At 36.7% G+C, this 12,257-nt stretch overlaps 1 protein-coding gene across 1 annotated transcript; it reads right to left on the reverse strand.

The window, feature by feature from the left end:
* Nucleotides 1–754: 754 nt before the first annotated feature.
* LOC148872364 (protein RETICULATA-RELATED 4, chloroplastic-like) lies at nt 755–10,013 on the reverse strand. Its single transcript, XM_088969359.1, has 8 exons — nt 9,134–10,013; nt 6,972–7,040; nt 4,413–4,544; nt 3,959–4,012; nt 3,800–3,844; nt 2,729–2,868; nt 1,049–1,174; nt 755–954 (listed from the first exon to the last, which is right to left on the reverse strand). Exons 1-8 carry the CDS (start codon nt 9,665–9,667, stop codon nt 906–908), a joined length of 1,149 nt encoding a protein of 382 aa, XP_088825485.1. The 5' UTR covers nt 9,668–10,013; the 3' UTR covers nt 755–905.
* Between the last annotated feature and the right edge of the window lie 2,244 nt (nt 10,014–12,257).

Raw genomic sequence — 12,257 nt, forward strand, 5'->3', positions numbered from 1 at the left:
AATTATAATTTATATAATATATTATATATTATATATAAATAGTATATATGGGCCATGCTGGGCCGTGTCGGGCCAGGTTGCGAGCTAGGTCATGCCAGTACGTGGGCCACGGGCAGCACAGCCCAGCCCACGGACCTAAAATCTTAGGCCCAGCATGGCACAAACCATCGTGTTGGGCCTGGCATAGCCCACGTGCCATTATGCTAGGATGGTCCAAAGTCAGTCCGGGCCATGTCGAGCCAGGGCGGCATGGCCCAATTTACACCTCTAATCATATGGAACCAATTTGTAATCAGTTTGGGACTGGTACACCTTGTCCCGAACCTGATCCAATCCATTGACAGCTCTAGACAAGTCATTGGTGAATCAATGGTTTAATAAATATAGATCCATCTTATAGAACTTTCTTACTCAAAACCATTTAAAATAGTTCTTTTTTTAAACGATTTCTGAATCTGCCAATGCAAGCAAAAACACCACAAATCCCATAACAAATCAATATGTCATTGCATTTTAAACACCAAGTTCTACTGTTGAAGAGCTAAATTAAAAAAAAAAAAAAAAAGCATTCTTCCTCCTACTCTTGATTCAAATGATTTTTTCCCTCTTCTCAATGCAGATTTCAAGTATTTTTAAAGATGGAAATTCTTCCAATATCCATGACCCAAAGATTTATTCCTTTGACCTAATTTATGCAACAATTAAATGCTCAAAGCTAGAAGCATAGTGTATCATTTTCTTTATGAAATTTAGATGCATGGAAGATATTTTTCCCTTTACCTCTTATTAAATTTCAGCAATAGCCAACATCAAATGGAGAAAAAGAAAAAATAAAAGAAACGAAAATTGCAAGCTTAAATAATGACGCAAAGCAATGCGATCTATGCTTCATGTTTTGTTTCTTTTTACTCTCGAATTTTTTGAATTCCTACCCAACGAGCATAATCCACCCACCTGTCCAAACGAAACATTCTGTTATGAGAGCTGCAGAAAGGAAAACTATAGATTTGCCATGATGAAATTCCAAAAGTTAGCTCAAAACTCTTACAGCAATGACCCCAAGAATGTGTTGCCTGTCCGGACAGCAAAGCAGATTGCACTCAATATAAGCTTTTGATGGTGTAAAATGGGTTCCAAAATTCGTTGTTCAATAACACCAGCCAGTACTTGGTACCTGTTGAACATTAAATAAATTATCATTAACGCAATGAACCGCAAGTGTATTCAACCATCAGTCCATTATAAATTATAATTGGCAATTTTTTGTCCAAGAGGATATGGAATCCCCACCGTTCCAATTTCCCATGGTCAACATGCAGCGTATCTGGTGCATGATCCTGGCAGGGATTCAAACCCTCCCAGATTCAGCTATGAAAATTCTGAGTTTGTGCTCCATATTGAACTTACAGAAGCTAATGAAGTAAATGGCTATGAAACAATATAGTTTTGTACTTCGTATAAGCTTCTGGATGTAAGTCCTAGGTTAGGCTAAATAACCTAAAAGTGAAAGTTGGACATATTGTTAGATACTGGAGACTACAGATCCAGAAAATCTCAATACATTTATGTCCAAATTACATTAGAGGCTATCTGTAGCGGAACTGTGGAAGTAAACTGGTCTCACATATCAGAATTTATAACTAATATTGACGTTCCATGTTAGACTAAACTAAACAATCTATTGTAGAAAGAGAATTTTTGAACTACAGGAAAATCAACCATAAGACTATAATTTAGAAGTCCTTCATAACCAAGGTTTTTAAAATCGAATCAGACAACGAACTGGTCAGGCTCCGGTTCCCGGGTCGAACAGTCCAATCATTTGAACTGAACAGACAGTCTATTCTGACAAAAAATTAAAAAAATTAAAAAAAATAAAAATGACCAAACTGTTAAACGGTTTTTGACAAAATAACAGTTCCACAATAAAACGGAACTGATCACCTGACCGGTTCCCAGTTTTTCTGATCTGACCATCTGATCCGATCTGGTTTTAAAAACCATGATCATTACCATATCTATACTTGGAATAACATCCAACAATACCCTATCTGTAACTGATGCTTATCCACATCCAGGTGGTATGTCATTTTATCTACATGTTTGTGCCAGGCTGTCCGGGTGAAGAGCTACATTATTTACTAGCCCAGCTAATCCAGATGTACATGGATAGTCTTCATTGGCACGACATAAATCCTCTTTCCTTTTTTCTTTCTTTTTTTCTAACAATAACGGCACACAAAACAAATCCTCTTGCAAAGTAACAACCATCCTAAAAGTATATTGAAAAATCAAGGGGTTTTTATCTTGTCTCATGGTGAGTGTAGCATCACATTGATATCCATGATTTGATGCTACAACAAGGCAGAAAGGTTTAGAGGATGATGCCAAATTAGAAGGAAGAAAAGACATTTAGTGATAAACACCAAGTAACCAATCAAAATATGCACAATAAACACCACGTAAAAGGTATAATTACAGAAGTTAAAGAAAAACAGAGAGAAAGGATTGCATGGTGAAGTAGCTCAAATAACGCCAACAAATTGGTGTGAAACATGCCTAAGGTTTCAAGAAATGACATTCGGTGATAAACGCCAAGTAATCATTCAAAAAATGCATAATAAACACGAAGTAAAAGGTATAGCGATAGAAGCTAAAGAAAAACAGAGAGCAAGGGTTGCATAGTATTGTTGCCAAAATAAAGCCAACAAATTGGCGTGAACCATACCTAAGGTTGCTAGAAACAGCCATATAGACACCATAGGCAACACTAGTTGATAATATAGGGACATCCTCAGCTTCGCCAGCAAAAGACTTGTCAATTGCCTTTCTTGCATTTATCAAGGCATTTGTTATACCTGTTCCAACCTGAAAAAAAAAATGGTTTCCAACTTTCCATTATTTATCCCATTCCCCATTTGCACAAAGAATACATTTTGACGTTTCAACATATAAAATATGAAGAGATAAAAGTGATAGCAAATTTTTGTAACCGAACATATAAAATTGAATATGAAAATGAAAAGGTGACAACTATTCGCAATTGGCAGACTGTTTTGGGCATATAGGGTGGTATACATCCCATAATTAATTTATAATTTAATAATTTTTTTATTACTTATGAAAAAGAATATTTTTTATCAATATGACAAAAAAGGATCTTTAAAATAATTCTGCAATTATTTCAAAAATAGGAACTCCCAAGTCTTTCTAAAACTTGGAGCCTTTGCAATAGACAAGATTTTTTTATCGTTTACTTAGACGAGCCATATCCTTTCCCATTGAACAAAAAATCTTGGCTGCGCACAGCGACTTACCTGATGACCTAATGTGTCACTTGGATGAAATCTCTCTAGAGAATATGCAACAGAGGCATAAATATCAGGTCTTAATTTGATAATGCTTGCCCTATCAGCGAGTGGTTGAAGGGTGCATTTTAGCCTTCTAGGCAGTAACTCCAAAATGAACAAATGAACATTCTAGCAACGTATAAGCGAGTACATGACAAATATAGTGCAGAAATATGATGAACCCTAGGATAATCATTCGAAAGAATGGCAAAATCAAAAAACAAAGTTTACTTTCACAGGCTTGTTATTTGCCAATTTTTCTCCCAATCTTCCATTTTTCAAATGCTAAAGATTAGCTCCATATCCAGTCCAACCCTCCCAAAACCCTGGATAGCCAGAACCAAAATTGGGTAATGGCCTTATTTATCTTTGTTTTCATTATTTCATTTTTTTACTTTCCTGGTTTCTTTTACTTCTAGATCCAGACAGAAAATAGTAGACTGGCTTACCAGAGATGCACTGGTTCCAACTGCAAAAAGCTTGGCCCCATTACGCTGCATAAAAGACCCAATATAAGAAAATGCACTATATTTCCAAATGCATTTGCTATCTTATTCATTAAAGCAGAAAGGAAAATAAAATAAAATAAAATGATCTGTCAACATTACCACTATGGCTCCTATTCTCTGTAAAAATGAGTAGGATGTTCCAGCCAACGCTACCTGCAGACAGGATTCCAAGGCTAAATAAGTAACTGTATTATAGAGAAAAAAAACTACTACTTCAATTTCTAGAGCAGAAGATGCCGTGGAATATGGTTCCAGATGCAGTGGTGTGGACCACTTGGGGCGAAAGAAATGCTCATCTCTTTGAAAACAAATTCCTAGAGGGTACCACGATTTTTAAGAAAGTTTTAGGGACGCTTTTGTCTTGGACGGCTAGGCATGAATTGTTCAAGGGAAGATTATACAGTTCTTTTTGTATTCTGATTTTCTTTTCTATAATTAAAGCATGATAAGTTCCGCAGATTTGATTAACACAAATCTTATACTTCCTTTTCTTAAAACAAAAAAAAAAAAAACAAAAAATACTAATTCAATTATTTAACAAGTTAACAGTAACCTGAAAGGCATTATCAGGACAATTGTGGAAGAACTTTGCAATAGATCCAGCACTGACTGCAAGAGGTGGCCGAAGAGAAACTGTAGGAGCAGGAAGCCAAACAAGCATAAAATCTGCAATTATGGCCATTACCTAAGAAATAAAATGCATTAGCAAGATAAACAATTCAGTGTTTTTTTTCGAATCAATAACAAAAAAAAAAAGAAGTGAGATAAACAAATAATCCACTTTGATTAACGTGGTTTGAACTTGTCAGTAAAACCAGAAATTTATTTAGGGCTTTTGTGTTGCAATTATACCCCAATGTTTTGGATAATTTGTAAATAATTCCTCTTCGTTTTACAAATTTTGTATTTATATCCCATGTTAATAAGTTTATTGTACCTGTACTCTATATCCTCAGATGATGCAAACACAGGAAATAACTACAGGAGAGACATGTTTCTCAAAATTTCTCAATCTCAGTGATAGATTCATAAATTTTAAATTTCCTAATTTCCGGTTGGTTTCTTTTTATTGTTTGTAGCTTATAGTTGTTGAAATAAATGGGTTTTAATTAGTTTGATGAATCACAAATTGGTAAGAGTCTTACTGAATAAACTATATATATTTTTTTCTTTTTGGAAAAGATTGTAGGTCTGTAACTTTCTTGTGGCTTGATCCCTTAGGGTGCCAAAACTAATCCATTGGTTTGGTATAGTGTGTCAGTTGAAAATTTTAACTTTTAAGTGACCCATTGTTACTAAGGTCTTTTGAATCCAATACTAACCTTTGCCTTTGATAGCAAGTATCAGTTGGAATTTGAGCCTTCAATCCAATGATGTAAAAGGGTTCATATAGCCGACCAAATATAGTTGAGACAAAGCTTAGATCATGATGATGATGAAAAGTCATACTTTAATTAGGACTTTTTCCTGTATCTCCTTGGAATTATAGAGCATGGTTTCGTAATGTTGGCAAGATTTGTCAAAATCTCTGGAATCTCTCCATTTTTCTAGGGTAAAGGGCGTTCCCTCTTGTTGGCAAGATTTGTCAAAATCTCTGCTTGTCAACAAGCTAGAGATCTAGCAAAGTTAACATGACCCCAAACCCTCCTTCAACAAAGATGCAAAACATATGAACCTCCCCAAAGATTTCCAGATCCATGAATTTTAAGTATGAGATTAAAGCTGCTTTCTAAATCAGAATGCAGCAGCATCTTACTTCTTCCATGGGAGGTTATTCTCATCCACCTCCAAAAATCTGCTCAAAGCCTCAAAGAATTACTACCTATCTCAAGTTCTCAATAAAGATGGGTCTAAACCACACATGGATAGGGACTCCATAGACTCCAACCCACCAACATGCAAAACCCATTAATAGACTGAACCATAATTAAGAACATCTAGGGCTTGCAACTCTGAAGACAAAACGAACAATAAAAGCCTCCTCCAAATCATTTGATTGACGATTTCTTATGCTGATTCAAATCTAATGCCACCCAATCTTCTGAATGTGCTATTGCCCAGTTCACAACCAACTACCCAATATCAACTACTAATAACTAATAAGTGTCAAGCAAATTAAGCATTAAGCTAGCCCTGCAGCTACCTAACCCCTTGTTTCAATCATTTTTAGTTTATTTCATTTCTCCCCTCTGGGAGATGACCCCCTAACACATGCTACTTATCATCCCTTGCCTAGCCATTGTTTAGGCTATTGGACATTTCCTGGGTTTATATAAATGTTATCCTCAAATCCCTAACTGTGTTATTTCTATCATCTTGTGTCTATATATCCAGGACCCAGGATTACAATTTTTGAACCAGCCAGGAACCAACATTAAGTCCTGTTCCACCATTACATCTATGTAATTAAGAGTTTGGCCAATCTTAACTCATGCAGAACAGCTGGTAATTGAGTTCTTGCAGAGTCCTTATGGCATATAGAAATTCTTAGATATGCCACCAACAGCCACCAAAATATCTGTCAATGATGTTTTGAGGGGATGGCAGCATGTGGTTCAGTCACCTTCAGTTAGGATCCCAGTCATCAAATTTTAATTCTTCAAACCAAATCAGTGCTTCCTAAAAATCCCAATATATGAAGTGCATGTCCAAAAATCTTTCTTCTTATTCCTGAACTCCCATATTACACAATGAATAAGTGATTCTCAATATTTATATAATAAAAGGAAACCATATTTGACACCTCCAAAGCAAATGACCAGATTAACCATAAACCAATCTAAATCACAGAAAATTCTGCTCACTTGGAGCTATGATAATAGAATTAGTATATTGTGTTAGGAATACAAATGTATAGATAGAAAATTTGAAAACACAAGCATCTAAATCAAAGGTTCAATCATCAACCGTCTGTTCTACCAATCAAAGCAAACTCTAGATTTTCAACCCAAAAATACTTTCTAACCTTTTCACCTAGCTTAATATTATAATTGTATATAGTATTATGGTTCTCTACTATACAAGGATATGTTCCTCTACTACTTTGCAGTGTGTCCACAGCAACACATAACCAGATAAGAATTAAATCAATAATGCATTTTCCTGTCAATACCACATCAGCAAAAACAAAATCCAGCTCCTTGACAAATTTCTCCCTACGCCGTTCATACTCTGCAGCAGTCTGAAAAGCATAACACAAACAGATTAATATTTTACATCTAGAAGTACTAGAAGATTTACTGCCACTATAAAATAATTACAGAAACTTAAAGAATAAAAAACCATAAAAGGAAAGAAAACTCAGACAAAGAACACACGGAGATTCTAACTAAAAATGATATTATGAAGTATGCTTTACGCTACATTAAAAATGTATAGAGCTGAAAAATATACCAGGAAAATAACCAAGATAATCTAGACCTACTAATCTTTGTGCAAGCTCTTTAGCAGATTGGAGCACAATCAGTAAAAACGTTCACAGTTGAAAACAAATAGGCTAAGTCTAAATTAAAAGGAGAAAGCATTAGGTGTCTTGGAAACAAAATTTAGTACCATTGAAACATGACAACCAGTAAAGCTTTTGAACCTAAAAAGGATCTGAACCTAAGTAATGAAAAAAATAAGTGACTTAACACTGCTTAGGATACTCACAAACTTGTGATATGAGCTCAGTCACAGATAACTGAAGATTGGCCAAAAGTTAAGGAAGCATAAGCATGCTCGTGACACTTGGCTGAAATCTGCCTAAAAAGTTTACCATTTTAGTAAGCATGTTGACTAAGTTGAATCATAATAAACATAAGCATACTCATGACACTTCTGACCTGCACATACATATTTACACAAGGCTTCCTAATTGGGTCAAATATGGCTCCCTACACGACCTGTCATAATTCTGCCATGTGGAAGGTGTAATGTCAACAAGTAGGGGACCTTCAGGATTGCCCATCTAGTTCAAACTTCTAATCAACATCAGCCCTGTTACCTGTATCCCATTTTTCGTTAGTGTTTCTTACACAAACCATTGGCTGTTGAATTGTTTTTTTAGGCAGTAAACTTGTTCAAAAAGAGGAACTTGTTCTGACCATGTTGTAGAGATTTTGGGACTCAAATTAAAGTTAATACAAGGTAAAAGGAGGAATGTTTGGGGCCATTTTGGGCCAATTTTCAACATGGAAGATTCATTTGTTGATGCCTGATAAGCCTTCTAAAGATCCAATTAGAGGATCCATTCCCCTTTATATATAATAAGAAAACATCAAGACTGCAATGTAAGTCCTTCTAATGCAACGGTTAGATACTACCAAGGCAAAAACAAAGTTATCATGTTTAATGAACCAACAAGGACCAAGTAAAATAAATTTCATCCATATTAGCAATTGCTGCAAGTGTCGTTTTCTATTTGCATCATTGACCAAGATACCAAGATGCAACCAGGAAGAGGATGTAACATTTGTTAAATAAATGTCATTGCAGTCCATTGAGATTCCACCAAAAACAATTGCTTAATCTGTCTAATCATGATAACAAAATGTGCACCATCAATTAACAAAGGTCTATAACCTTGTAAATTTACCCGATGATATAATTTTTCATATTTTATACTTAGTAGTTTTATCTTCTGATATGAATCACATGGCAATCCACTTAAAACATCCTCACTTTGATACTGAAAATAAAATTATCCTACTATTCTTGAAATCTCAACTGCTTTGTTATTGTTAAAAAACCAGTCAAGCTTTCTACCTTATGCAAAAACAATGTTGAATAATTTGCCAAACCACATTTATTGGTATAGATTCATGATAGTTAAGAGGTGGCCCTGATTATGAGAAAAATGAAAGATTAAATACAACACCTATTCCAGTATCAATGCAATATTTTAAACTGTCAATTACTAGCAGATTCACTAAGCAACCTCAAGTTCCCTGGCTAGATAAATCTTCTTATTCCCCTTTTTACAGTTCAACTGAAAGACTTCTATCTAATCAAGCATACACTAAACCAATCAAAGATATTCTCGATGAGAATGACGCACTTAGAAGCCCAAGCTGGTATTTTCAGAAAATAACGAGAAATTCAAAAGCCGAAAAGATAAAATAATCAGAGATCTACTTCAATCCTGAAAAAATAGATCATTTCAAACAGGGTAGCATCGGACACATTACTGTTACAAAAGATCATTACACGGAGCCATGATGAGAAACATTTATGGTCAATCAAACAGTTAGGAAAAAAAACATGAGAGAAAAGAACAAAGAAGAAGAGGAAGACCTTAGTGAAAATGCCAACGCCGCATTCCATGGAGACCTTAGCCAAGAAGAGGTCATCGGCCAACAATCGTTCCTTAAATCCCCCAAACTTAAGCAACCACCGGAAAACCGGCGACTTCTCCAACTCAAAGAAACGGTATACAATCTCCCCCGGAATCCTTCCAGCGTCAATTGCCGCTGCCAGATCCGAGGGAATACTATCTAAAGACCTCCCAATTTCCGCCAGCGCCAGAAGCGCCTCTGTTTTGTTCTTGTCTCCGGCATCTCCTCCTCCTCCGCCATGACCACCTCCTCCGCCACCACCGCCACCATAGATCCCGCCATTTCGACCACCGGTACCGTCACCGGACGAGATGAGTACAACCATAGGCTTCCGACTCCGCTTCGCCTTCCATGTCAGCGGGAAGCTGGAGACGGATGCGGTGGTGGCGATGGGACAGGCAATAAAAGGAGAGGCGTAGGATGAACACTGGTAATTGAGCTTTAAGAAACCGATATAGCGTGTCGACGGATTGAACGTGGCGGCGATCGCCATTCGCGATTTTGTTCGTTGCTTCTCTTCTTCCTTCCACTCACTCAGTCTCGAACTGTGTGTGTGTGAGAGAGAAAGAGATAGAGAGAGAGGTGGTAGACTTCGGTGGTTGAGAAAGAGAGAAGTAAAAAACTAAAGCAAAACCGCCCATTACAAGTTGGATTGGAATCTTTGATCCGGAGGGCTAATAAGATATCCATTTCCGACGTCCAGAATGTAATCTATTAGTCAGTACCAGACCCAAAGTCTAATTCTATGAAATCATGAGAAAAGGATCCAATCCAACGATTGTAATCTAATAGTCCTACCAATGGGGGTCGGTTTGAGGAAGATTAAGTACAATTCTGGTTTTCCGATAAAAATGGAAGGAATTTTCAATTTTGACACCGGAGAAAACAAAAAAGGAAGAGAGAGATTGACACGTGGCAAATTTGAATAAGGCAACGAATAAAAAGGGGGGGATGAAGTGATGTTACATGCGGAGTAACATTCATGGTATTTTGTCGTGAAACTCAAGCCGTTGGATTTAAATACCTGATTTCATGGTATCCCAGGTTAACGGCACGATTCTGATTGGGCATGAAATGACGTCGAAGATACCTATGGGAACCAGGCAGGAAATGACGTCGAAGATACCTAGAACCAGAATCACAATTCGGATCCTATCAGAATCCGTTTAGAGTTTAGACCTCCAACTTTTCAAAAAAGCGCCTGATTCCTTCTTCTCGATGGCAATTTTCCCCGTCCCGGTGGGTATCCGGACCGATCGGGTCGAGAAGGAGAAAAGCCGCCCCAACTTTCAATGAAGGAGCTGTTGGGAATCCTTTGGTACGAGCAGTTTCATAGGGAATATATAATTGGTCATCGTTGGATTGGGATATTGTTCTGGACATGGGTCCAAGCCTCTAGGACTAGGATTCCCTAATAAAGATTCCAATATAGTGGTTTCATCCTAAGCTTCCATTCCAACAATTTCAAGGTGAATAGATCCAATTCAATCACTTTTGTACAGGCCTAAGTTCATGGTCGATTATGTCACGTCCTCTTCTTGATTCTCTTTGAATAATCAACTTGTGGTTCTCATGCTTTTCTGGCCCTATTTTGCAGACTTTATGGACCTTTTTTTGGCCCTATTTTCTGGTCTTCTTAGGCCTCATGTTGCTGGTCCCCATTTTCTGGTCTTTGTGGACTCGTTTTTTTTGCCCCATTTTATTGCATATATTTTCCCCTTGTTGCCTATATTTGTTTGTGGTGCAAATCTGAACATACAATTTTTGTACCTGATTTGGTTTCACATTCATTAATTTGTTATTATGTTCTGCACTCATGCAAAATTTACACTTTTTTTTTCTAATTTGCGCTCTCTAGAAATGCATCCTCTCCAAAAGTGCATATTGGGTGTATTGATACTTTAAACCAATTGACGATGGCTCTGTTGGTGGGATCTCGAACTCATTGAAGAAAAGATTTGGGACCAAATCTTGTTGCCACCCAAGGTTTGAGAAGGTTAAGGGGATGAGGGATGGGTTAACCCCCTGGTTTGTGTAGCCCCATGAAAATGAGAGAGAGAGAGAGACTTTGAACCATGCCCTACATTACAAAAATATAAAAATAAAATAAAAAACTCAAATAAATAAACTTCTCTGGCTCCATTTTCTTTTGTATGAAAAATGTAGGCCAAGTTATTTTACTTCTCATAAACAAGCAAGACAACCTCAAATCTGAAGCAGAAGTTCACACTAGGGGTGAGTATGGGTTGGTTCAATTGATTTGTTCCAAGGCAGAACCTGGATTCCAACATCAAATCTAGGGTTAGTTTTGGCCTCCACAGTTTCTATGGTCTACTGTGGAACTTGTTATTTCTTTTACCCCCTAAAAAAGGAATAAATCTTATAAATATTATCTTTTACATTATTTATTATGTACATTTAAATGTGAGAGTGAAGAAAATTGATCAAAGTATTTACGCAAATGGTCAAGTGAGACCATAGTCAACATAACTATGAGTTCTTGGCTTCAAATCTTCGCAACTCAAAATATTCTGGAATTTATTTCAAAAACAAGTTTAGTTCCAAGGCCGGCTCTCCGATTCAGTCTGGGAAGGATAAACCCCTTGAGGCCTTGACTCTAGAATCGACCTAGGTGGGAGATCAGTTCCAAGAATTTGAAACCAGACTGTACCCAATAACATATTGGTAGGGACGGTTTGAAGTTGGTTACATTTAGCCTACCCATTGTTCACCCATATTTTACGCTCTGCATTTTTGCATTCCCCTATATTTACAATAGTGTAAATGAAATTTGCAATACAAAGAAAAGAGAATGATGTGATTTTGAAGTTCTACATTCAATATTAGACTAAGCTACATAATTTAAAGCAAAATGAAAATTAAGGAAAATCGAACCTAGGCCTAGTAGGTCAAAAAGAGTCTAAAGACAGCTGCCAGCCCAAATAGGACCCACCACCACCTAACAAAAAAAGAAGTCAAATACGTTCGAGACAAGAATGATAATTGGACCCAAACTGGCTTCCAAACCACACAATACAAATGCAACATTCAATTGGATGGTCTCTTTTCAATAATTGATATTG

The sequence above is a fragment of the Nelumbo lutea genome, chromosome 2, assembly GCF_056320005.1.
Source record: "Nelumbo lutea isolate HS-2025 chromosome 2, American lotus-T2T, whole genome shotgun sequence".
In the NCBI taxonomy this organism is placed as follows: Eukaryota; Viridiplantae; Streptophyta; class Magnoliopsida; order Proteales; family Nelumbonaceae; genus Nelumbo; species Nelumbo lutea.

Bases quoted from the DNA above. Each gene is read 5' to 3' on its own strand.
- LOC148872364 (XM_088969359.1), bottom strand. From the start codon at position 9,667: ATGGCGATCGCCGCCACGTTCAATCCGTCGACACGCTATATCGGTTTC. The intron at 4,013-4,412 runs GTTACTGTTAAC...TCCTGTCTGCAG, and splicing joins GTCCTGATAATGCCTTTCAG to GTAGCGTTGGCTGGAACATC. The intron at 955-1,048 runs GTAAGAGTTTTG...TCGTTTGGACAG, and splicing joins ACATTCTTGGGGTCATTGCT to GTGGGTGGATTATGCTCGTT.